Source organism: Armigeres subalbatus, chromosome 1 (genome assembly GCF_024139115.2).
Source record: "Armigeres subalbatus isolate Guangzhou_Male chromosome 1, GZ_Asu_2, whole genome shotgun sequence".
Lineage (NCBI taxonomy): Eukaryota > Metazoa > Arthropoda > Insecta > Diptera > Culicidae > Armigeres > Armigeres subalbatus.
The window spans coordinates 151,826,478-151,853,257 of record NC_085139.1 but is presented as its reverse complement, the minus strand read 5'-3'; the positions used below and the strand labels follow the sequence as shown (position 1 = coordinate 151,853,257).

Genomic DNA, 26,780 nt, shown 5'->3' with positions numbered 1-26,780 from the left:
TTCACAAAAGTTGTTTTAATCTTCTCGCGGTTTTAAGCATAACATTCTGTATGTATTTAATTCGGCAAGAATGAATATCATAGTTCTTCATCATAGATGGTGCCATCTAGCTCCAAATTACCGTTTTTCTTTGTTTCTTCATACATTTTTTCATATTGACTTTTAGTGAGTTTGGCACCGATTAGTCTAAAATTTTGTTCAGAGCATCAGGGCATCAAGTAGAAAAGAACAAAAATGTTAATAAAGATGGGCCACCCTAGAATACACCGAATGTGTTTCTATGAAATCTCTTCTTATAAACATAATGAATTTAATTTAATACATATGTAATACTTTTTTATCTTAGCTGGGCTTGTAATAAAAATTATCCTTGTAATAACTTTGACGTTAATTTATTTTGGAATTATAGCATGTATAATTCAATACAGGTGGGCGTAATAGTTGCAATAAATTTAGTTCAATCAAAAGTAACTGCCTACTTTCCGGGTATCCAGGTGGTCAGTATTGGAAAATAATGAATAAGTTTAAAAACTCGATTTATGCAATGTATCCGAAAAAATGTATTGGTGGCTTACCACTTCCTTTCTCTACTAAGAAGGTCCTTCGTAGCTTAGTGAAAGGCGAAAGGCTGAACTCAAAAGGATGAAATATTGAAAGTATCAGAAGCTTGAAATGCATCAAAAGGGTGGAATTCGCAGGATGAAATGAAACTCAACAGTATATAATGGAATACAAGTTGAGTGTTTGAATAGTGAATAATGAAGAAAAACAAAGAAAAAAGAGTAAGGAGTATATAATAAATCATAAAGAATAAAGAATAAATAAAAAAAAATAAGAGAAGAAGGAAAAAGAAAGAAGAAGAAAGAAAGAAAGAAGACAAAAAAAGAAAGAATAAAGAAAAAGGAAAGAGGAAAGAAGGAAGATAGAAAAAGGAATAAGAAAGAAAGAACAAGAGAAAAAAGAAGAAGAAAGAAGGAAGAAATAAGACGAAAAAAAAGGAAGAAAGAGGAAGAAAGAGGAAGAAAGGAATGAAGAAGGAAGAAGGAATAAAGAAGAATAAGGAAGACGGAAGATAGAATAAGTAAAAAAGAAAAAGGAAGAAGTAAGTAGGAACAAGGAAGAGCGAAAAAGGTAGAAGGAAGACAGAAGAAGAAAAAAGAAAGATGAAAGAATTGAGAAGGCAGAAAGAAGAAGAAACCAGGAAAAAAGTAGATGGAAAAAGGTAGAAAGAAGAAGGAAAGGGAAGAAAAAACAAAAAGAAAGGAGAAGACATGAAGAAAGAAGAAGAATGAATGAACAAGTGACAAGGGAGAAGGAAGAAGAAAGAAGTAAGAAAGAAAAAGAAGGAAGGAAGAAGAAAAAAGGACGTACAAATATGGAAAAGGTAGAAAGGAGAAGGATTGAAGAAAAAGGAAGAAGAGACAAGGAAGAAGACAAAAAGAAGAATGGAGAAGAAAGAACAAAGAAAGAAGGAAGAAGAAAACAGGAGCGAAGAAGGAACAAGGAAGAAGATAGAAGGAAGACAGACGAAGGAAGAATGTACATAGAAGAAGGAAAAAGTAATGAGGAAAAAGGAAAAAAGAGAAAGAAGAAGGAAGAAGGAGAACTAAGAAAAAAGATGATAGAACGAAAAAAGAAAAAGGATGAAAAAAGAAAGAAGGAAGAGAGAAGTAGGTAGCAAAAGAAACCAGGAAGAAGGATAAAAAAACGATCAAAGAAGAAGGAAATATAAAGAAGTATAAAGTAGAAGGATTACGGAAGAAATAAGGAAGAAAGATATTCCTTTATTTCTCTTCCTTTCTTCTTCTTTGTTTTAGGAAGAAGGAAGAATATAGAGTAAATAATATACAAGTAATCTTGACAAGAATCAAAAACCAAATGCAAGAACCAAGAACAATAAATAAAGTCTTGTTCCTTTCTATACTACCTCCAAATTTCTTGAGCTGTACAGACAAAAAAAAAAGAATTTTTGTTTCTTTAATTCAAGATTTGCCTGAAGCTACAAATGTGATCTTACTGCGCAACACATCATGTGAAGATGTCTACCCAGCAAGGTACTCAAAATAACTAGAGGCATACAAAGTCTGATTATTTTAAAAAGTCAACTTTAAAGAAATCTTTCTCCAGATCATATTTATTTCTCGCGCTTAGTTTCATAGGGGCGTAACTGCATTGATCGATTTCTCTTCGTCGATGTTTTCTTATTATTATTGTACCGAATTGCGCTAGTTTGTCGATGATTTAATGGTTTGGTGTGATAAATGATGATTACATCTTGCACCGGAATCAATAATCACGGTTGCAGCTTTTGAAACAATTGAGTTATTAACAAAATATAAAATCGATTAAGAGAAATCGATCAATACAGTTACGCCCCTATGAAACTAAGCGCGAGATTTTCAGGTTGCTAAAAAAAATTTCTTGCGTTTTCACCGAACAACCTTTTTGTTTTACAATACTTCGTTCGTGAGTTATGATTTTCCATAAACAGTGCGTTACTAATAATCCGGTTTAATTAATTGTATAGACTAGAAAAACGGCAGAGATGAAGTATAGTTCTTACCAAAACTCCTGGCAGACCGTGAACTTCTGTAATTCGGTGGGTGTTACCAAATACAATCCATGCCCTTTGTTACTAAAGCTGAAAGTCTTTGATATGCTAAATAAAAGTGGGATAATATAAATAATATTATTGTATATACACATCACAAAAGGTTAACGATTTAGTCATACATCTAGAGCACTCAATAATTCCTTTTTAATTATTAACTCCTAGGATCAAATGTAGATGTAAAAATCAATCATGATGATTAAGTTATAAAAAGTGCATCGCAAATACATAGGGTTTCCTACCCTATTTCCGGTATAACGAACGTAGAGCTGTAGGAATAATTCCAGGACCGTCAAGAGCGAGATTTGTGGAAAGCGGCGATAGACAGCGAAATTCAGTCACATAAGCTAAACTGCCGTGCATCGCAAGTCAATTCCATTTGTGAAAAAGTGAAAACGAGAAAACAGCCTGCAAACATCTGGAATGTTTTCTCAACTGCACAGTGTTTCACATTTATACTGCCGCGATTCGCATAAGAGTCCCATGTCGCTTTTTGACGATTTTTATTTTCTTCCAGAAATATGCATAAAATTACTTCATCTTTAAGAAAACTTGATAAAATAATAGGCTTTGTTCCTGAAATTTGAAAAACAAATCCCACTTGTGTTGTCCCATCTTGCTATTTATTCGCATAACAGTCACGTTCCAGATTTTGATATACTTTTGCACAAGAAATAACTATAATTATTATGGTCTATTTAATAGCTCCATAGCAATGTATACAGATTAAGATTATTACGCCAAATTTTCAGTAAAAATGCAGGTATAATGAATTTATTAGATTTTTTTTTGCATTTTTCCATGTAAAAGTTTGAAAAGGTCAACGCCATATTACTCAAGTTGAATAAAACTGACATGGGACGCTTATGCGAATAGGGGCAGTATAGGTACATCCCATTTTTTAAAAACTTTTTTCAGTTGTACCAATCTTTTCCATTTTTTTTTTCTATGTAGCTTCAGTGGTTGATTTAACAATGTTTAGTGAGGTTAGGCCAGCCTACTACATTTGTCTATTTATTTTAAAAATAAATATGAGAAAAAATGGTGTCTTAATAGGTACACTTAACAAAAATGCTTTTGTTTTATTTTATTACGTGAGATAAAGCTACTAAACCATTCACAAATTTAAAACCATCGTTGTCCTAATTATATGAAGTATTTTAATGTGTTTTACTTGTATGCTAAGAAGTATTTTGCCACCTTTTGGTTAATGACTCAAATTACATGATTCAGTTCATAGTTTTATAATATAGTTTATCCTTAATCTCCTCTCCCATACTGAAAAACGTAGAAAATGTTAGAATTGGACCACTTGAACGTCACTCGTTGATGTTTATATCTTGTTTGGAATTTGAATCTACTGAAAGACATCTTTTCTTCAATGTATAGATAAGATGCATACAATTGTTTATATAGAATAAATTCGCCAAGAAAGTTCCGTGACCGATCAATATTAGCGGTCATTTTGGATACTGCCCAATCTTGTCCTTAATCATCATAAAATGGACAGAATATATTTTTAGGTACTTTAATTAAAATAACATAATTCATTCATTTTGTTTGCCAGTCATTTTGTTCCCGTGTTACATTGTTTAAATATTTAGTATAGAAAATAGCCGTACGGATTATGATCCTATGATTCGAAATCCGGGCACGGTGGATAATCGATTCACGAGGTGTTAATTTTGTTCGTAGTTTCATCATATTTTTCGTTGCTTTCAATGCAATACAGTGGAGCGCACAAAAAAGAGGCCCTCGTGTACTTGGATCAATGACGAACATGCTATTTGCATTCGTGAGAAATGAGAAGAGCCCTTGCGTATTAAATGCAGTTCAAATAAGTTTAATGCAGATGTTCTAGATTCTGCAAATTGTTCTGGAGTATAGAACAATTGGTTTACCAGATCAACCACCCCTTGTATCAAACCTGTAGTAATTATTGATTATTTAAGTGCTCAAAACATTTTTTTCTGAATCGTATAATTAATGTTTCATTGGTTAGATCATTTGGGAGCGAATTACATATTCCAACAACTCTGACACAAAACCCAGATTAATCCACCTACGGTGACCCATCCTTCATCACATGGAAATGTTTTCAGACTCCAGTATTTAGGGACAAGCCTCCCGGAATCCGATGCATGAGCGTTTTCAAGAGCACACCATTCAAAACGGCAGCTTTGCTGCATCGCAGAATGCGTGACATAATAAAAACCACACGCTTGAAACGATTAACACATGTTCCATTCACACAGCACGGGCCTCTTAAAGAACAACACTTAGATGAGCGAAAGTTACACACACATAAAAATGCTTCGTACGATCGTGCTAATGGTCCTTTTTATCATGTAAACGTATGTACAGATCCCTAGTCTTATGAGGCATTGTAATGCTCAGAAAACTTATTTTAAGCTCTTTTTAGTGGAATGTATTCAACCGTCTAAGACGAGTTTAGTACTCTCCATTTAATTCCACCAATTATTTCGATATCTTTGCAGATACGTATTTCGACCACACAGTTGTAGTCGAAATACGTATCTGCAAAGATATCGAAATAATTGGTGGAATTAAATGGAGAGTACTAAACTCGTCTTAGACGGTTGATTGTAATGCTGTTGAAAATATTGAGATCCAAGCTTCATTAACATTACACCAGCCATTTTGTATCTGTGTAACTCTTGCTCATCTAACCCAGGTAGAAGTGAATAACAAACAAATAACATAATAATAACAAATTTTGCTGTGATACCAGATTTTGTTATTCTTATGTTATTCATCCATTCAATTCAACGACATCTGCTCCCGTAGCTCGGCGACTGGAACTTTCGAAGCGCGAATTGAAGGAAGCGACGCTGGACGGATTCTACACTATCAGATCCATTGTTGTAGGCCGGGCTCCAAACTGCTGCACAATATTCCAGTGTGGAGCGAACGAAGGCATAATACAGGGACTTTAGACAATATGTATCGGTATATCGGTGAAAATAAATCCCAGCGTCTTTGAAGCTTTCTCGACGATATATATGTTAATTGCGAGTCTAAAATAACTCCCAGATCCTTCACTTGATTCACGCGGCCGATTGTTGAATCGTGCAGGTTGTAGGCGAATATGATCGGTTGCCTCTTTCGCGAAAAGGTGATGACGGAACACTTGGTAAGATTCAGTGTCAAGCGGTTTAGCAGGTGCCAACTGGCGAAGAGATCTAGTTGGTCTTGCAGATAGTAGCAGTCGGCGATTGACTGGGTCAAAAGGAAGATTTTAAGGTCGTCTGCGTTCGATAACCACGGGCTCTTTATGATCAAGTGCGCATCGTTGAAGTAGAGTAGAAAAATCAGTGGACCTAGATGACTTCCTTGTGGTAGACCGGATGTTGCATAGAAGCAATCAGATCTGAAGTCTCCAATCGCCACTGTCAAATGTCGGTCGGACATGTACGATCGAAACCAGCGAAGAAGGTTGCCGCAAATACCGAATCTGTCGAGTTTTTCTATCACGACGACATGGTCTATCTTATCAAATGCGGCGGATAGGTCGGTGTAAGTGACCTGTCTGAGCCCGTTCAATCATGCTATCAATGATAAACGATATAAGGCACAAAAGGTTGGTGGTTGCTGACCGTTCAGCAGTAAAACCGTGCTGATCTGAGCAGAGGTGTTGTTTGCAATGCGAGAGCAATGGTTCCATGATAATCAGCTCGAAGAACTTCGACAACGCACTCAGCAAAATTATGCCTCGGTAATTGTTAACGTCACGCTTACTGCCTTTTTTGTGTACAGGAAATATGTGGGCATAGGATGGAAATGCGCCGCTGGAAAAAGACGAACGAAGCAAGTGCTGAAGCGGTACTAATAAGCAGGAGATATGTTTCTTCAAGAAAAATGCTGGAATCCCATCTGGACCGGGACTGTTCGATGATTTCCTTGGAAATTGCATCCGCATTCACATCGAATGTACTAAGCGTTTGTCCAACCAATGGTACGTTCCTAGCAGCGAGGATGGCTTGGTTACCACTTACAGTTTCATTGTTAAATACGCTGGAGAATTTTTCTGCGAGTAGACGACATGCTTCTTGGGTGGAAGTGGGTATTTCGTCATTCAGGTGCATCGAAGCCGGAAACCCAGACTCCTTTCGTTGTTCATTGACATATTTCCAAAAACGTTTTGGATGAGAGCGTAGCCTACGCTGAATATCTTGCTCGTATTGGAAAAACATATTTTTGATTGGCTCGCTTGTCTAAGCAACTTATCAAACAAACTAACATCAGATTTTGCTATTTTGTAATTGTGATTGTTGTTATTCCAAGCATTTGCGATTGTTATTATTCCAAGCATGCTCATTTCTGGAAGCCTCTCAAATAAAGACAATGATAATTTTTATTATTCCACGCATGCACGACGCAGCAAAACTGGAATAATGAAAATGACAGTTGTGCGTTACTTCCGCATTGAATGTTGTGCCGTAGAAAACGCGAGTACATTTAGTTTTGGATTTCGTGAGGATTGTCCTTAACCCTATACCAAAACACGAAGTTCCCTTATTTGGGACCACTTAAAGCTTCCAACAAAACTGTTATTGAATGGAGGAGTTGTTCGAGGAACCTCGAGAAGATATTAGAAAGTAGGCAAAAGTCAACATACAATTATGTTGAAATCGTCAATATCCCCGATGGTTTCAAGAGTTGGCTGTGTTACCCTCATATTGAGTTCTCTAAAGTCAGAATCACCAACACTAATGTTAACGTGTATGATCCTAAACATGAAATAAAAGTGGCTGGTAATCCAATTGCAGCAAAACTACCACAAACACTTTCAGATGAATACAGCGAAATCACTTTCATTTATTGGAGAAGTCAATACACGATCGAACATGTTCGTCAAACATTGTATTCGCCCCCCATAAAAATAGACCAGTTGGATAAACATTTTACCGTGTGTATATATACAGAGCTGTTTGATGAACCAAATTGGTCAACCCGGTTCGTTCTACACACTCTCACACATATCGTCAACTTGTCTTAATTCCTGGAGACGGCTCAAATGTTTGGCAAATATACTTGACCGTATGTATGGAGAGTAATGTAACGCACGTCTAGTCGGATACAAGTGATACTGCTAGTTCTCTATGAATGAATACAAGATGGTTCATATATGGTGGGAATAGGTTGTTATAATGCAACTTAAAGAATCTTTATGATTAATAATGTAACAGACATAAATTTCTAAATTAATACTTCCTCTACAGAATTCATGATCAGCATTGATAGTAAAAATATATATTATAATGCGATGTATTTTCAAAACCGTCTATAGAAACAATTTCGCGAAGTTCTGAATTAATAAAAAAAAACACACACACTTACAGATTTGTGTCTTCATTGACAATCAATTGCTGCCCCCAGATAGACAGCATAGGATCGATTATTCCCTGTTTACATTTGGTTTGAAAACTGTAGAGAAGTAGATACGTATAGAAGTTGTCAATTGATCTTTCCCGTCAAAACTTATTATTCAAGTTTTACTTTCCTGAAGAACCCATATTTGTTACGCCTACACCATATCATTAAAATTTAAAACAGAAACTCGAAAAGTTATTTTTGTTTTTGATTTTTTGAATATTCAGAGTCTTTAGAAAATATGGATTCTTCTGCTGATAAGTAGACCTTGAATAAGTTAAAGAATCAACTAAGATAATAAAAGAAAATTTCCGACAGGAAAGGTCAATGCTAAGGCATGAACATAGATTCAGATTAGTTACATTTTCTATGCTGTGCTTAAAAAATCCCTTGGTTCAAACCACTATTTTATGACTACGTTTAAACGTTCAGTTCAATTGATTTGATTGTATTGATTGAGTTAGGAAAGGTCAAAATGTGCTTTATAGTGGATGCACTAGACTTTCATTTTGCGAAATAGTAGAACTCAATAGCCATTAGAGTATTTAGTGTGGACTCACCTCAATTCGGATAACGGAAGGAAATCTATGTCGAGCAATGGCTTTAGACTTGGCAGAGTAAACACAAGCAAGCGACCATTTGACGCGTAGCAAATTAAACAAACACTATCTGTGGATAAAAGCAAAACTGTCTGATAGATGTATTGCTAAAGAAACTTTCGACTATACCTTTCATGCTTATAATCTCGGCTTTTACCACATAATCGGTTTCCACGATGTTTTTCTTGTACACGCAATTTTGGCTTGGAAGAGCGAACACACCTGCCTGTTTTTCACTGGCAATCACTATAAATTGACGGTCACATAACGTACTATCCGGGTTTGTAGGACTCATCTTGTTGGCGGTTTGTTTAGTAGGAGTTTCTGCAATATAATATGTAAAAGTTAATATACTAGTAATAGGTCTCAATAAAGTGGTATACTATCACGTTTATCTTTGCCTTCTCTGCTTTCGTCTTTCCAAGATTCAAATGCATAAGGTATTAGTGCGCCATTGCAGTCCAACAGCGACATAGACAAAACGGATCCTTTCAATCGAAACACCGGACCTATATAAATATAAACAAGTAAAATGTAGATATAACCTCCATTGCTTCAACACATTCTGTCTCAAATGATGTTTGGTCGATTTATCTACAGTTTTCTCAATTACAATATTACACATCTTCTTACGTGTTTATGCGAAGTGGGCAATATTGTAGCGCAAACATGCGAATACTATACAAAATTCATCATTATGATGATGATTCGATTCGACTCTAGTACAAATGGCAAATATCGTAAAGATCATGTTCACTCAAAACTAATTGCTTATTTTCCGGGTATTGATCACCTAATAGAAGCATCAATTACAATGCTTGAAAACTTGATGTTCCTATGCACAGTATTTGAAAGATGTAGTACGAAAAATGTATTGATGGTAATCACTTTCTTTCGATAAAGATAAAATCTACGGCATTCAAAATGATAGACTAGTGCTTGTTACGTTTACGTCATTTAGTATGTTCATTCATTAAAATTCGTAAAGATTTGTCAGAATATGGATCGCAAATATCGCCTCGCATGCCCGCATAACGTACCAACCGCCAATTCGAATACAAACCAGAAATGCATCCCTGCGGGAAACAAAAAGCCCTTCCGTACGCTGTCGTGTCAATTTGACGTGACTGAAACACACGCACACTTCGAACGACCACAACGTATGTCGCATTGATAGCAGAAACGTACGACACTGTTTCCGGGTCGCCTCTGTGAGAAGCATCGCCGTCGCCATCATCAGGCATTCATAAAAAGTTAAACTTTTGTCCACACACGAGGGACAATATATTCAGTGCCGTTAAACTGATTCGTGCTGTGCGTACAATTGTGGAGGTGTTTTAACTTCAGCGGGAGGAAGTAAAACCCGAGACGGCCTACATCGCAGGCAAACACAAAAGTAGTGGGCGAAGTTAAGGCAATTTGCATCTCTCAGATGGTCCGGATTTCCAACCGAGGAAAAAATAGCGACGAAAACTTTGTGCTGATCGAGAAAACATCGAACAAGGTCGAGCAAAGGCTAAAATTGGCCACAATTGTCCGAAGCTGATCACAGAACGGTCTCTAAAGTCGGCCAGAGTCTCAACAGTTCAAAATACCCCATCCATTGGGGTGTTTTTGAGGACTGGCGTTCTCTTGGACTACTATTTTGCCAGACCGTGAGCTTGGAGGACCGTTGTTCTTGGCAGATAACGTAAGCATCTCCACCGGACGGGTAGATAGGCCGGATCGCTTAGCAGTCTTCGTCGGGTTGCGGATCGGTTTTGCCGGGTCATCGTGGAGTACGGTGTCCGTTTTCCTCGGACTTCGGAGTTGTTCCAGCCCAATCAGATCGTTGGTACGTGAAGGAACCGAACGCGGTCGTACTGGACGGCCCGAGGGGTCTCCAGCGGAGCACGTTCGTCGTGCGAGTGGTGCGATGGCAGGGTGCATGAGGCGGATAATCCCGGCGGCAAGTGAGCCGTCAGAAAGTTGGTAGGCCAGGGTGCACCCAAGAAGAAGATTCGTGAGTACACAAACAAACTGTTAGTCTGTAAGCAGAATGATTAGAGAAAGGAGAGAGTAGATAGCAGGAGCAGTAGAAGAAAAGGAAATGACAGTCGAATATATGTGATGAATGAACATTCGTGAGATTCTTGAACTTTATTTCATGGTTGAGCACATGTCCTCCAGTTTGTGTGAATTTTGTCCGCTTTAGCAATTACGCTCTACCGCTACCGGAGAACTCACAACATGCTTTTACCCACTAAGCTAAGAAGGACCTTCATTGGCTTTCAAAACTTAGCAGCTATTGAACGAACCCGGACACATAGTTGAAACAGTAGAAGCATACGTACTAGAACGCTAGTGGCGCTATAGTCATTTTAATTATTTGGCCAAATTATGCTTCAGCAAGCTTCAATTGGCCATAATTGACCTTTCCCGTCAAGTTTTTATTCGCTCAATCGATTCTTTGACTTATTTCAGGTCAACTTTCCTAAAGAACCCATATTTGTTGAAGCCTCTTACTATTTTTAGAATCAAAAAGAAAAACCAAAAAAGTGTTGCACGTGTGAACCGGCCTAAAAAAATCACCCGATGTTTGATCAAAATCGGACCAATCGTAAAAAAACAGCACTTTTTTGATTTTTGTTTTCGATTTCAAAAATAGTTAGAGGCTTCAAAAAATATGGGTTCTTTGAGAAAGTTGATCCTAAATAAGCCAAAGATTCAACTGAGACAATAAAATGAGATACAATTTTTGACGGAAAAGGTCAATTTATGCATCACTTGCAGAACCGACTACTTCGTTCCGGCTAAAATTGATGTATTCTCTGATTAGCTTTCGAGTTATGCAGAAATTGCTATTTCATTTGTATGGGGCCCACCTTTCCAAAGGGGAGGGGTCTAGAACCATCTTAAGAACCTTCCTCGGCCCCAAAAACCTCTTCATACAAATTTGCACGCCGATCGGTTCAGTAGTTCCGGCATCTATTATAAGGTTCAGACAGACAGAAATTCATTTTTATAGTTTACTGATTATGGATCGACTGTTATACGTTTTAATTTTATTTATTAAACGGCAATTATTACAACGAGTTTTTTTATTTACCCGACGTTTCGACACAACCCCCGTGTCGAAACGTCGGGTAAATAAAAAAAACTCGTTGTAATTGCAAGAATGAGTAGCCGTTCAATAAAAAAAATCATTTTTATGTATAAAGATGTACATTTAGGAAAGAATATTGAATGCATGAGCATTGGCACCTAGTTACTATTTATCATATAACTAGTTGACCCGTCAAACGTTGTACTGCATAGCAGAATACGCGTTGTGATCTGCCCATTGAAAATTTCATATTCTTTGTCTTCTTCTTATTGGCATAACATTCCCCACTGGGACATTGCCGCCTCGCTGCTTAGTGTTCATTCAGCATTTCCACAGTTATTAACTGCGACGTTTCTAAGCCAAGTTACCATTTTTGAATTCATATATCATGAGGCCAACATGATGATACTTTTATGCCCAGGGAAATCGAGACAATTTCCGAACCGAAAATTGCCTAGATCGGACCGGGTCTCGAACCCAGCCACCCTCAGCACGGTATTCGGTATCAATGAACGCTTTTCTGTCTGAAAGTTCTCCGGTTTTTAGTGAAGCCATGGATGATTCCACTCTCCCGTCCGAACTGCCGTTTAACTACACATCTAGGATCCAAATAATCAACCGTTCACCGGGATGCACGCCTGCTAGCTCAATGGAAGCCCTCAATCCGCTCATTGCAGTCGAGCCACTCCAGCCAGCGCTCCGCAGTCATCCCGGTCCTGTAATTGAGTCTGGCACGGAGGGCTTCCAAACCGTTATTGCAGGCAAGTACAATATCGTCCAGAACAATTCTCTTCCGGTAACATATGTTACTTCCAGTATCCAGCCAGTAGACGCTGATTCCAACCCCGAGCAGCCTGCCATATCATCCAACGTATCTAACAATTGCCTGCCGGTCAGAGGATCCATTTCGTCTGGTGAATTACCTGCTCATGCCTTGCGCATCTACTACCAGAATGTGCGCGGCCTCCGTACTAAGGTGGACTCTTTCTTTCTGGCTGCTAGTGAATGTGACTACGACGTAATTGTTTTGACGGAAACTTGGCTAGACGAACACATCCTCGGCATACAGCTATTCGGTCCTAAGTTTGCTGTTTACCGTACAGATCGTAATTCAGCTAACAGTACTAAGTCTCGCGGAGGAGGAGTCTTGATAGCAGTCTCAACACGCTGGAATAGCTACGTTGACTCTACATTGACAAGCATTGCATTGGAGCAGTTATGGATTAGAATTTCTACGGCCGATCGATTGGTTAGCATAGGAGTATTATATCTACCTCCAGACCGGCGTAGCGACATAAATTGTATTCGGGATCACATGAACTCTTTTAGCTCTATTAGTTCCAACCTGGACTTCAATGACTTCGTCTTGCAACTAGGAGACTATAATCAACCGAACTTGGAATGGGTTGCATCGGAAGACGGGTTTATGCATGTGAACCCTCAATCTGTTTTGTCCACCAGTAGCTCCGCATTGGTCGATGGTTTTTCGTTCAATTGCTTGACTCAGCTTAATGGAGTGGCTAACAGAAATGGTCGGTTTCTGGATCTCGTCCTCGCCAACGATGCAGCTAAATCTACTTGCACCGTTTCCGAAGCCATCGAACCTCTCATCTACCTGGATGCTGACCATCCCGCTCTGGACATAGTCGTCAACCTTCCGGGCCTGTTTACGTTTGACGATGCTTCTGACGTGCACCAAATGTACGACTACCGCCGAGCTGATTATGATAGTATTTGTGATGCTATCTCATGTATTGACTGGTCACCCATCGAGATTGACGTATGTGTAGATGATGCTGTCAATTATTTCACTCGCCAAATTCATCGTATAATTGCGGAGCACGTGCCCCTGTGTCGCCCGAAGCCTAAACCTCCCTGGTCGAACAGTCGTCTGCGTCAGCTAAAGCGAAGTAGGGCAAAAGCATTGCGACAGTACTGCAAGAATCGCACCCTGATTACGAAGCAGGAGTTCAACCGTTCCAGTACTGCATATCGTGTATACAATCGATTCCTTTATCGTCGTTACGTGCTTCGAACACAATCATCACTCCGTAGAAACCCCAAACGTTTTTGGTCGTTTGTTAACTCCAAACGAAAGGAAGTTGGTCTGCCTTCGTGCTTGCATCTGGGTGAAGAAATCGCCAGTTCTGAGCTGGAAAATGTAATTTATTCGTTCGACACTTCCTAAGTACATTCAATGCCACCAGGGCCACCGCCGATCAAATAGCTGTTGCAAATCAATTCACGCCTAGAAATGTTTTAGATTTACATGCGTTTATAATCGATGAGCAGACCGTTCTGTCAGCCATCAGAAAATTGAAAAACTCGTACACTGCCGGCCCGGATGGTATTCCGTCTTCTGTGCTCAAGAATTGTTCGAACTCGCTGGCTACCCACTTAGCTAGGATTTTCACACTGTCGCTCCAGGAGGGAAAGTTTCCTGATGAATGGAAGATGTCGCACATGTTTCCCGTTTACCACCAGGGCGACAAAAGGAATGTACAAAATTACCGAGGCATCACATCCTTATGTTCTTGCTCCAAAGTATTCGAGATAATCATGAATGACGTTTTATTCAGTGCCAGTAAAGCGTACATCTCTACTGCACAGCACGGCTTCTATCCAAAGCGATCTGTAGAAACGAATTTAATAGAGTTTGTGTCGCTGTGTGTTCGCACCATGGACTCCGGTGGTCAAGTTGATGCAGTTTATACGGATTTGAAAGCAGCGTTCGACCGCGTCGACCATGGAATATTGCTTGCAAAGTTAGAACAACTTGGAGTTAGTCGCCATCTAGTGTGCTGGTTCAAATCATATCTGTCGAACCGATTGCTTTCTGTGAAAATCGGTTCTTCACAGTCTGAATACTTCTCCAATACTTCTGGTGTACCACAAGGAAGTAATCTGGGGCCTCTCTTGTTCACGCTGTTTATCAACGAACTTTCCTGACTTCTACCTCCTGGTTGTCGTTTGTTTTATGCGGATGATGTTAAAATGTTTAAGATTATCAACAGCATCGAGGATTGTGAAGAACTGCAATCGCATGTGGATAGAATGGCGAACTGGTGTTCTGCTAATCTCCTGACGCTCAGTATTCAAAAATGTAATGCCATTTCCTATTATCGGAAACACAAGCCGATAGTTTTTGACTATTGTATCTCTGGTACTACCCTCGAAAGAGTGAATAGGATTAAGGATTTAGGAGTCACACTGGATCAAGACATGACATTCAAGCCGCACTATAACGACATCATCGCAAAAGCTAATCGGCAACTCGGATTCATTTTCAAACTATCTGAAGACTTCCGGGATCCTCATTGCCTAAAATCTCTGTACTGCTCTTTAGTTCGTTCTATCCTTGAATTTTGTGCTGTAGTTTGGAGCCCTTATCATAGCGTCTGGATCTCAAGGCTAGAAACCGTGCAGCGTAGATTCGTGCGTTATGCACTTCGGCACCTTCCATGGAGGGATCCCGTTCATCTTCCCGCATATGAGGATCGATGTAGACTACTTGGTATTGACACTCTTCAAATGAGAAGGAATAGATCGCAGGTTGCCTTCGTGGCCAAAGTCGTGACTGGTGAAATTGACTCTCCGGAACTTCTCATGAGGTTAAATCTTTATGCTCCGGAACGAACAATGCGTCAACGAGATTTCCTGCACCTTTCTCCGCGTAATCGAATGTATGGCATGAATGAACCTTTCCGTGCTGCTGCGGCTGCTTTTAACAACATTTATAGGCTATTTGATTTTAACTTACCATTGACCACTTTTTTAAGAAGATTGTAATCGTTTAATGTATATTTGTTTAAATTTACTATATTCATTAAGACTACCAAATGTCAGATGAATCAATACAATAATCATAAACATAAACATTGCTTCATAGCCGCGCATCTTACCGCTAGGCTAAGAAGCATATAATAAAATGTGTTCCTGCCTTATAACTTTAATTAATAAGATATACCAAACATCGTTCAATTTGTTAAAATGAAATGGTTGAAATAGTTACCAGCCAAAGCTGCTTGAACGGCTTCTGATTTCCTAGCATCCTGGTCTGGTATACTCAACGACACTGTTAAAACTGCTCCTAAACTAGTACCAAGCCACATCGTTGGAAGTGCTAGTGATGGGTCTGAATTAAAATATAAAATTTATATGATTAGAATAAGAAAATACAGGATAAAGTCGCACTCATAATACTAACCACTTTTTTTAATATAACTATCGGCAAATGCTAAACAAGTCACAGCCTCCGTGCTAGCGTTTTCTAAACTTGACATGGACGACGATCTCGATCTAGAAAAAGAGTTGTCCAATTTGTCTGTAAGAGAATAAAAAAAGAACTTATTTTAAATTTTATTCTAACATTTAGAAGGGAAATAAATCCTATGGGTATATTATTAAAGCAACCAATAATGGACGAAAAAGAGGATGAGTTTATGCGAATGAAAATTGATCTATTTCAAGAAAAAACATTGAGTAAATACATTAGTTTTAATTATAGACACTTAGACGGTTCCATGTCATTGGCGAACAAAGTTCGTATAGTCTGCATCGAAGTTTAGAACCGGTATTAGGGAGTAATCGTTGATGCGAACATATTTATATTCGGTTAGTTACTACAAATAAATTCTTTTTCGAGTCGCTATAATCAAGCAGGTATTTCAAGCATACCATATCGTTACATATTGTTACATGACTGGGTGTTTGATTGTTTATAATTAGAACCAAATCCCGATTTAGGGTAGGGTGGCCCAAATATGGGAAAAACTTTTTTCAATTTTTTGAAGGGCCGCCCTCTTATTCGGTTCTATTTGGTGCCTTGATGCTCTGGACAAAATTTCAGCCAAATCGGTCAACGTTTGGGCGGTGCTAAACTCGTTGGAAGTTCATATACAAAAATGTATGCAGAAACATCCAAAAACAGTGAATTGCAGTCGGACGGCACAACTTACGATAGAGAACTATGAAACTCATTCAGATCTTGAAGAATTTAATACAGAATGTTATGCAGAAAACCGCGAGAATATTAAAGTTTGCCCGGCTAAGTTATTAGCCTTCCTCTGAAGTGGGGTTTGAGCAAATTTCGTTTCTTTTACCTTTGAAAAGAAATGAATTCTCGCTTAAATTTTCAAAAGGACCTAAGTAACATTTTTTCATGAATTAATTTGAATAGCGCAATCAACAGAACAACATGAAAGCTGTTGATTGCAGTACTCAACTTAATGAATGAAAAACATGTTACTTAGGCCCTTTTGGAAAGTTATGCGAGAATGCACCCCTACCACACTCCCGTAAGATGCTAATGTCTTTACCTAATAAACACTAATCTTCTCGCGGTTTTCAGCATAACATTCTGCATTTAATTCTGCAAGAACTGAATTAGTATCAAGGTTCCTGATCGTAAATTGTGCCGTTCAACTGCAAATCACTGTTTTTGGATGTTTCTGCATACACTTTTCCGTATAAACTTCCAACGAGTTAAGCACCGCTCAAACATTGACCGATTGAGCTGAAATTTTGTTCAGAGCATCAAGGCATCAAATAGAACCGAATAAGACTGCAGTCCATCAACAAATTTGAAAAAGTGTTGATTGAGCCACCCTACTGTCGGGGTACACTCAAAAATAGACCAAACCAAACCTGTAATAACATACAAACACCACATTTTTCGTATTATCAAAGTATATATTAAGCTAGAGTAAAAAAGTAATCTATGCAAGATTAAATCGTTACACGGCGAGGATACGGAGGTTATACTAATTGAGTATAAATTGCACGTAAACACCAGCACGTAAGCACCAGGAAAAACGCAGTTAGCATAGATTTTCCTCAGAGTGTAGGGCTTCACTGTTCTGCTTTCTCCCCCTGGGTTCCATAGACGAGTGGAGACATGGTTGAGTAATTTCGATTTAGTGTGTTTTTCCGTTTTTTTACAGTGTACCTCATGAATTTTACGTCGTCGTTGCTTGGATAGCAATCTTGGAATCATGCTACTTTTCACTCATCACACTCGCCTTCGCCGTAGTTCGTCTATGGAATCTGCAATTTCTATAGTTTTTATCACCTGAAATATAAAAAACATAAACCTGTTTCTGTTCACACTATCAAAAACTTCCACCGCAAAAAAATCACACATATGATACGGCAATAATCTTTAAGTTAATTGAAGTGCATTCCGGCGCTGGTATTGCTTATTTTTAGATCATCAGTTCTTACGCATTGAAGATGATATTAGTCTCAAACTTCATCTGTCGAGAGCATGTATCATAACGAGTACTGCCAACATCAGTGAAACCGTAAATTTGGCCACAGAGACCCGGCGGTTCTGAGCAAAATTCAAAAGGAGAATCTAGTTGACAATGTACTAGTAAAGGATTGCGGAAAATGCTTAAGACCTGCATGGAAAGAAAGACGTCTCGTGATCCGTTTCATCGACAAGCTGAGCGTAAATCATCACAGGATCGGTAGCCATATGGGCATAACAACTCAGCAGGCTGTAACAGATGTATATTCTGAGAACACTGAGCATCATTTCATGTATAAAAAAAAATCTTTGTGAATGTTTTTTTTCGGATTTCCGAACAAAAAGGAATTTCCTTCCTACTCACCCGATTTGGATTGAATTTATCATTCGGTATGGTCTACCTTGAAATCAACAGCCATCAAAACACCGAACATATTATTGAGACAATTGAAATCATGTCACAATCGTCAAAAATGTGTGAAAAGTATCTGTATAGAAACGTGCGGCCATCGTGATTTTTTCCAACACGATCGAAGGCGTACAACTCAGGATACAGGGGTCATTTTAATGTGAACAAATTCAGCTTGGTTTATGTAGTTCTATTATAATAACATGCAATGCATGCTGTTTCTTTAATTTATTCCAAAAAGTATTTAAAAACCTGTCTTGTTGTACGGATAATTTGCAGACACCCTGTATTTCCATTAATACTGCCTCTTTGAATACATATGGAAACAAAATTAGTTTTTAATTCGTTGTTACATTATCAATCTAATTATTTTCAATAATACAATTTAGTATAAATAAATAAGGAACAATGATAAAACTTGGATATTATATTTTCTTGAAGAACGTATAAAAAAATTAGAAATAATTTATAGAAAGAAAAATGGACAATGAAGAACATGGGTATTATATTTAACCGAAGAACGTATAAAATACCATACCTTGGGATCTAGATTTCCTAACGGTGTCCGTTGCACCAGTTATTGTCGAAGAACTTCCCGTTCCTGCTTTTTTACTAGGACTTCCGGCACTAGTTATGCTCATCCCTCGTTCTTGCAACGAAGATGGCATTGAAGAGTTACCGGAGTTTGGAGTAGTGGCACAACTAGTTCCACCGTTGCTACCACCAGTTACTACTGTACTAGAGCCGCATAAACCGTTTATCTGTGCACATACAAAAATGAAATGTGTTTGTTTTGGTAGTCCGCATTTTTAAATCTTGTAGTCTAATACAAAGTATACAGTTTCTGAGTGAAATTTCAGACTGAACCATCCCAACAAAAATCGAATATTTATGATAATTTATTATTAAGGGAAACATTTTTTCAGGTTTTAAATAATCAGGAGTTTTTTAAAACCTACCCGCATAAAGAATAACAGCATTTTATACAGTCAGAATCATTTTTACGATGTAAAATATAGCGATATAGTGTGACATTTCACGTGACGGTTAACGAACAATTTTTGGTTGATTCAACCATAACTACTCGACATCACTCTCATAGCTAGAGTATGTATTATGTTGAAGAAAGAAAATTTAATGCATGAACATCGGCAACAAGTTACTCTTTGTCATAATAAACAGCGTAGTCTAAATAGGCTAGGCTAGTCAAAATGTAATCAGAGAACAGACGTTCATCTTAATTTTTAAGGTTGTGTAAAATATTGTCCTGGTCATTTTGAAGTATGTCGTTATGCCCCCGTTATGCGATGCCAGAGTGCTGAGAATGATGGTATTCTATACTTTTTTAACGCTAGTGTTGATTCCAAATAGCCACAAAGAAAAGATATTTTAGTTACTAGTAACTAAAATATCTTTTCCACAAAGTGTCACTTTGTTTACGAAGACCATAGACCAATATTATGAAAGAGGGTCGCGACCCACCAACTTTGCGAAGCTATGCCATAGACGTTTATAGATATATGTACATATATTTATAGATATATACACATATTTATATAAAAATATACATACAACCAGCGCTATCGCTTAGTGATATAAGTTTGCATGTATGTCGGGCAGTCTGCGTTGGAGGCGTTCCGGTGCGATTTAAATCTTTACAAACGTTTTAAAGACATTTTGTTCCACCGTTCATGTTTGTTCTATGTGATATAATAGCCCGTTCTAATGAAAATAAGATTAGTGTTCTTCCACACAGGCTATTACATGTTGTCCTAAAAATGTCTTATTTCCTGATTTATATGTCAAGATTTTCTATCTCCATTTTTCGTGATAATTGAGAGGCTTCAGTAAGCTACCTTACCGGGGTCGCGTTACCTACATCGCGCTGGTGGGGCTGCCACCTTATGTATAGCTGACGCGATACAGCATTTCGTTAATCAGCCGCTGGGTACCAGGCAGAAGCTGTTTGAGCCGCACCTCCTGGTGAACAGGCGCTCGAGGCGTACCTTCTCTCTGTAGCAGATGTCAGAAGGACAACAGTGCCCAGGCTGCACTAACAGCTAAATACACAACCCTTAGCCGGTGGTCTTTTGTCATCGGACGACCCGTGGAAGCGTGAGATAGGAACTTGTGGGGACCAGAGCTTGGTGGGTTTATTAGTGGTGGTGGTAGTGAAATGGTGCTGGATGGTAAAAAGTTTGAAGTGGTAGAAGAATTTGTGTATCTTGGAACATTAGTGACGTGCGATGAAACATGGACGTAAAAAGAGGCTGATCGGAGAGCTTTGTTTGAGCGTAAGGTGCTGCGGACAATACTCGGCGGTAAAGATGAGAACCGTATCGAATTGTACCAGGTGTATAAGGGCAGGATATTATTAAGCTTATACATCACGGCAGACTACGGTGAGCTGTACACGTTGTTCGTATGCCGGAAGAACGTCAAGCGAAGATAATATTTAGTAGAGAACCCGAAAGAGGCCGCAGGCTTCGTGGAAGGCCGCGTACACGGTGACTTTTTGCAGTTGAAGAGGACCTGAGGGCTTCAGGGCGACTGGAAGCGATTGGCCCAGGATCGAGTCCAGTGAGGAAGGATTCTCTATTCGGCGTAGTTTCATCGAAGAGCTGTAGCCCATCAAACAAACAACAATGTCAAGATTTTACGAAGCGATAATTTTGCATTCGAGAAAAGCTATTTTTTATAATGACCTATGCTTGAATCAATATGGTGGAAACTTAGGTAACATCCAAGTTATGACTGAACTCTGGTTAAAACTCAGTAAAGGCGGTTCACGGACAATCGAAAACTTGATCTTCAAAGTTGACCATTTTGTATAAAAAATGGCTTTTGGGCACTTTGGGTCGCTGTAGTGATTTCAATGAATTCGTAGCTTAGATTATACTGGCGCATCATTCCATTGATTGATTTATTTATTAAATTGATATGAGAAGAAATGTCATTGATGAAGAAAATCATTGAAAATTTGCTACGTTCTTCAAGGTGTTGCAGGTTAATAAGCATGCAGCGAGCTTGATATGATGGTAAATTTCATTTTAATTTACGAAGAGCGTAGAGAGGGATTTTTTGGCCTGTTTCTATGCGTTTTTCGTGTTTAGAAGCTTAGGGATTCCATACGAGTTCACAGTATTTTAGATTTGGCATTACATATGTGTGAAGAAGTACAGTTTACTTGTTTTTGGTTTATGGATCGCTTTTTACGCGGTTATTTTTACGATGGTCGTTTCTTTGCGCCGTTTTTTGCAACCTCGGGATTTACGCGTTTTTTTCGAAGTTTATTTTACGTGGTTGCTGGAAATGCTCGGAAGATCAAACGCAAACGCATCATAGCAAATCAACCAACCAACATTCAATTGTGCAATACACCATTTTTTTCATAACTTTCGAAGACAAACACATACGCACTCAAACATACACACGGACTTACAGATATTTGATCAATTATACAACACTATGGGTCTCCGAGCCTTCTATAAAAAGTCCGTTTTTTTGAGTGAAATGATAGTTTTCCGGCACAACTTTATTGTACTAGAAAGCAAAACAAAATATACTCTACTATTTTTGAATATACCTACTTGGATTCCTGGTTGGCTACTGCGTCGATACACCTATGCCTGGCGTATTGTAGAGCTCCATAATCGTCGGTCTTGGGCGATGTTCCTCCAGTTTCCCTGAACGTTCAGGGTCCCCAGGTCCGATTCCACCGCGTGCAGCCAGCGTGTTCGTGGCCTTCCACGAAGTCGCCGGCCCCTATCTGGTTCTCTGTTGAATATTGTTTTCGCTATTCTTTCTTCCGACATTCGCACTAAGTGACCAGCCCACTGAAGTCTGCCGTATTTTATACGATTCACAATATTTTCTTCTTTGTATACTTGATACAGCTCATGATTCATGCGTCTGCGCCACACACCATTTTCTAGTTTCCCTCCGAGTATTGTACGCAGCACTTTTCGCTCGAAAACCCCGAAAGCTCTCCGGTCCGCCTCTTTTAATGTCCATGCTTCATGTCCATAAAGGGCCACTGATAGAATCAGAGTTTTGTATAGAGCAAATTTCGTTTCCGTTTGCATGTTGCGGGACCTAAGCTGGTTACGTAATCCGTAAAAGGCCCTATTCGCAGCAGCAATATGTCTTTTCACTTCACGGGAAACGTCATTGTCACATGTCACAAGCGATCCAAGGTAAACAAATTCTTCAACAACTTCAAACACATTCCCATCAAGCACTACCTCTGCACCAACACCACTAGTTTTTCCCCTATCTCTACCTGCCACCATGTACTTTGTCTTGGTAGAGTTAATGGTTACGCCTATCCTCGCCGTCTACCTCTTCGATCTTCTTCCCTACGATACGCGACAGGATTTTGTACGCCGAGTTCAGAAGGGTGATCCCTCTGTACTTGGCACACTCTAGTCTGTGCCCTTTCTTATAGATTGGGCATGGGCATATGAGGCCATCCAACCAGCCGGCAGTATTGACTTTATTCATACCGATGCAACTATACTACTTGTGGACCTTTACTACAAAGTAGTACCTAACTACATATTGTAGATTTCACTTCTTTTTATTCATACGGGCCAATATCTGCTTGTATGGCGATTCGGTCAATTGCTTCACAAAAGTTTGTGTCTTCATTTGCTGGGGGTTTCTTTTTTGTATAGTTTATGTGCTTTATGTTTTTTGTTTTTCAGATTTTTAGGATGTCGGTTTAATCACGTTTGTTGCTTTAGTACCTTTATCTTTGTTTCATTGGTATGGTTTTTTTTTTCAATTAGGTTAATTAATAAATGACGCGCGGCTACAAAGCAAGAGCATGCTGAGGGTGGCTGGGTTCGATTCCCGGTGCCGGTCTAGGCAATTTTCGGGTTGGAAATTGTCTCGTCTTCCCTGGGCATAAAAGTATCATTATGTAAGCCTCATGATATACGAATGCAGAAATGGTAACTTGGCTTAGAAACCTCGCAGTTAATAACTGTGGAAGTGCTTAAGAAATACTAAGCTGCGAGGCGGCTCTGTCCCAGTGTGGGGATGTAATGCCAATAAGAAGAAGAAGAAGAATTAATAATTGAGTGGTAAAAAATATTTTCAATTTTTAATCATCCAAATTTCTATTAGCTGAAACATGTGAAACAAATGTTTAACAAAGCTGTTTAGTTCACAAGTCGTTAAACTTGAGACGTTTTCTGTAGTTTATGTTTATTTGAGATAGATTTTCTCTTATCTCGGGAAGAAAATGGTTCCACGAAATTAAACAGCTTGCATCTGCAAGATAGACTCCAGTCAATGAATTTCAGTTTGCCTTGCCTTTTTGAACCTCACGAAGGAAAATTCGGCTTAGTTTGTTCTTACCTAAACTTGTATGGTGGCATACAATATGCTTTGCAATTAACTTGTCCTTACTTATAAGCTTGTATTGTGGCATACAATTTGTCCTAATTAATATTCTCTTTGATCGATAGGTGTCGTGGTAATTAGAAATTGCGTTCAATATTTATCGGTAATGGATTATTTTCTAATTAGATTTAAATGTCCTTAAGCTATGGACCGTTAGGGACCGCCACAAATGACGAAAGAGTCATCTATCGCAAATTTTCCCTTAATAAGAAATAAAAGGGGTCTTCAGTAGCCTTGCGAGCAAAGGCGTAAGATTTCCAATCCAGAATGGCGAGTTCGATGCTAGGTCCGGTCTAAGATGTTTTTAGGTTGGAAACTTTCTCGTCAGCCTGGGCATAGTGTATCCATTGTACTTGTCACACAAGATACATACTCATGCAATGGCGGGCATATAAAGGCTTTCAATTAATAACTGAGGAAACGCTTATAGAATACAAGCTGAAAAGCAGGAAAGGTTTCAGTTGGAATGTAGAGCCATAGAAGAAGAAGAAGAAGAAGAAGAAGAACAAGAATAAAAATATCAATTGGTATAAGATGATGGTATGTGAAGATGATATGATTGATATGTATAGGTTACGAACTTTCAAAATCATGTATAAAAACTTTAAGGAAATTTGAAAAATACAGTCTTTTGATTTTGAAACACGTGAAAGCAAATCGCTTTTTCCCTCAATCAGAAATACGATAGTTGTAGTCTGAAGCACTGGTGAGAACTCTTTGTAAGCATAGAGCCAAATTGATGGTAGGTTGATGTGGGGCTAAATGGGTCACGGCCACGGGGCAATATGGATCAGTGCTGTTTTTGAGCAGCGTATACAATTTAACGCACATATTATGCATCACTAAGAAGAATAATTTAGTTTATTTTTGTTGTCTCTCGCGTGGAGGATAAAATTTCATTTTGGTAGAGTATGGCAAGGTAAAATATTTTTTCGCCATGTTTCTTATGCGAAACATATTTACTTCCTCTTCCTATAAAACGTGTAATCTCGCCCAGCAATGTGAAATGTAAACATTTTTAGGGATGTTGTACTAACTGCTTTAAAATAAATAAATTTGAGCGAAAATTAGACATTTTAAAATGAACTCGCAAATGGGGCAACTTCTACATTTCAGCTGGAACTTGTTCTGATTTTCAATTTACATAGTGCTCTATTAACATTTCCGCAGTTCTTATGCTACGTTTAGACAAGGCAAGTGAATTGAGCAAGTCGCTTGAATCGAACGCGAACTGAACGTGTAAACACCTTAATTCAATTCACTTGAACAAAAAGAAAGACGAACAAGTTCAATTTTTTTGAAGTCACTTGAATTCAACTGAGTTATTCAATTCACTTGCCCTGTCAAAACGCAGCATAACGCAAATATTGGCAGTCTAATGTTGCATGAAGAAGAAGAAACAGAAAAGATGATATTCGAAAAAATTTGCTCGGGGAAGCATACGTAGAACATTTTGAACCTCTTTTTAATAGTTCCAGAAGTAATTTAAATAAAAACGGTTAGCAGTACGGGGTCGGAAATTTCTTATATTCTATAATAACAACATTATTTCGATTCAAAATTGTATTTAGTGATATTGCACTTTATACACAGTATAAGAAATTTCCGACTAATAATTTCCGCACTACAAACCGTTTTTAATTAAATAGCTTCTAAAATTTGTAAAAAGAGTTTCAAAATTTTCTTCGTATGCTTCCCCGTGCATTTTTTTCAAATATCATCTTTATGTTTCTTCTTCTTCGTGTAACGTTTGTTCGCCAATATACGGTAGATGGATGGAATAGAGAAACCATACACTGCTCAAAAAGTTTACACACAAAAAACTTTGAAGTACGCTCTTTTGTGAGAGAATGGGAGTACACACAAAAAGGAAAAAAATATTATGCACAATTATGGCTATCTTTTATTTACAAATGATTAACTTTTATGCATAAAAACAGGAAAAATGTGTAAAACTTTTGTCCTTTTTGTTCTACTGGTCTCCGAAAAGCCAAGGGGGGGGGGGGGTGATAAAAAATAAATATTAAAATGAAAAAAATCAAAACACTCCTCGGATTTGTTAAAGAATGTTTTGAAAATCCTCGAAATTATCCGAATTTTATTTTGTTGTCCCCTCAAAATATTATTTTCTGGCAATCCGAGGGGGGGGGGGTAGACAAAATAGATTTTAAATATTTGTATCGGCCCAATTTTGAAAAATAGAATAGCAGATTTTTTGTCAACTGTGTAGGACATCTCTGCGTCCACGCAAGGTACCCTTTATCAAATGAAGTAAGGGAGCGTTCACAAAGTACGAAACGCTTAGGGGGAGGTTGATTTCAGATGTTTCATACGAAAAGTGTGAAGTAAGGGGGATGGGGGTTGAAATTGCTAATTTTTGCGTTACGTAAATAATGGATCTTCCCTTAATGTACACGTATTACGTGTGCACGACTACATTTGAAGCTGGGTACCTTGCGTGGACGCGGCTTGAAAAAAAAACGCTACGTGGGAATCATACCTAATGTTTGGATCCCGCAATCGCTTCCTTCACTGCTGCATATTCCAATGCATGGGAAACGTGACTTTCTTAGCCTTCTTCGTAATAGGAGCAACATAGGGATAAAATAGTATTTTTCTGATGCCAAAGGTATCGAATCGAAAAAAAATGGAAGACATATTCACTTATCATCACAATATGTAGCATATCGCTAGAGATTTTGTTTCCAAGCTGGATTCGTGGATTTATTACGGCGCGGTCGTCGGAGTATTTTGTTCTGCTTTGTGCGGGTGAGTTAATTAACTAGCGAATAAAAATCCGTGCACGTCCTATTGTGTTTCATTGAAAACGCAGAGTAACCGCGCAATCATCGGAGTACTTTGTTCGGCTTTGTACGGGTGAGTTAATTACTTAGCAAAATCAGTGCGCGTTCTATCGCGTTTCATTGATAACGCAGAAAGATCGCGCGATCATCGGAATACTTTGTTCTGATTTATGCGGTTGGTAAGTCGGTAATTAATTAGTGCGCGTTCAATTGTGTTTT

General features: G+C 38.4%; 1 protein-coding gene across 11 annotated transcripts in view; it reads right to left on the bottom strand.

The window, feature by feature from the left end:
• LOC134205279 (syntaxin-binding protein 5) overlaps positions 1–26,780 on the bottom strand; it is a 75,617-nt gene that overhangs the window by 2,553 nt on the left and 46,284 nt on the right. For 6 of the 11 annotated variants that reach the window (XM_062680392.1, XM_062680389.1, XM_062680390.1 and 3 more), the window contains 7 exons: positions 15,897–16,013; positions 15,702–15,824; positions 8,988–9,113; positions 8,734–8,928; positions 8,566–8,674; positions 7,973–8,059; positions 2,564–2,659 (listed from right to left, as the gene is read on the bottom strand). In XM_062680392.1, the coding sequence (XP_062536376.1) occupies positions 2,564–2,659; positions 7,973–8,059; positions 8,566–8,674; positions 8,734–8,928; positions 8,988–9,113; positions 15,702–15,824; positions 15,897–16,013 (853 nt within the window). Of the gene's footprint in view, positions 1–2,563; positions 2,660–7,972; positions 8,060–8,565; positions 8,675–8,733; positions 8,929–8,987; positions 9,114–15,701; positions 15,825–15,896; positions 16,014–18,886; positions 19,110–26,780 lie in introns of all 11 variants that reach the window. The other 5 variants (XM_062680395.1, XM_062680396.1, XM_062680393.1 and 2 more) reach the window with 5 other exon arrangements.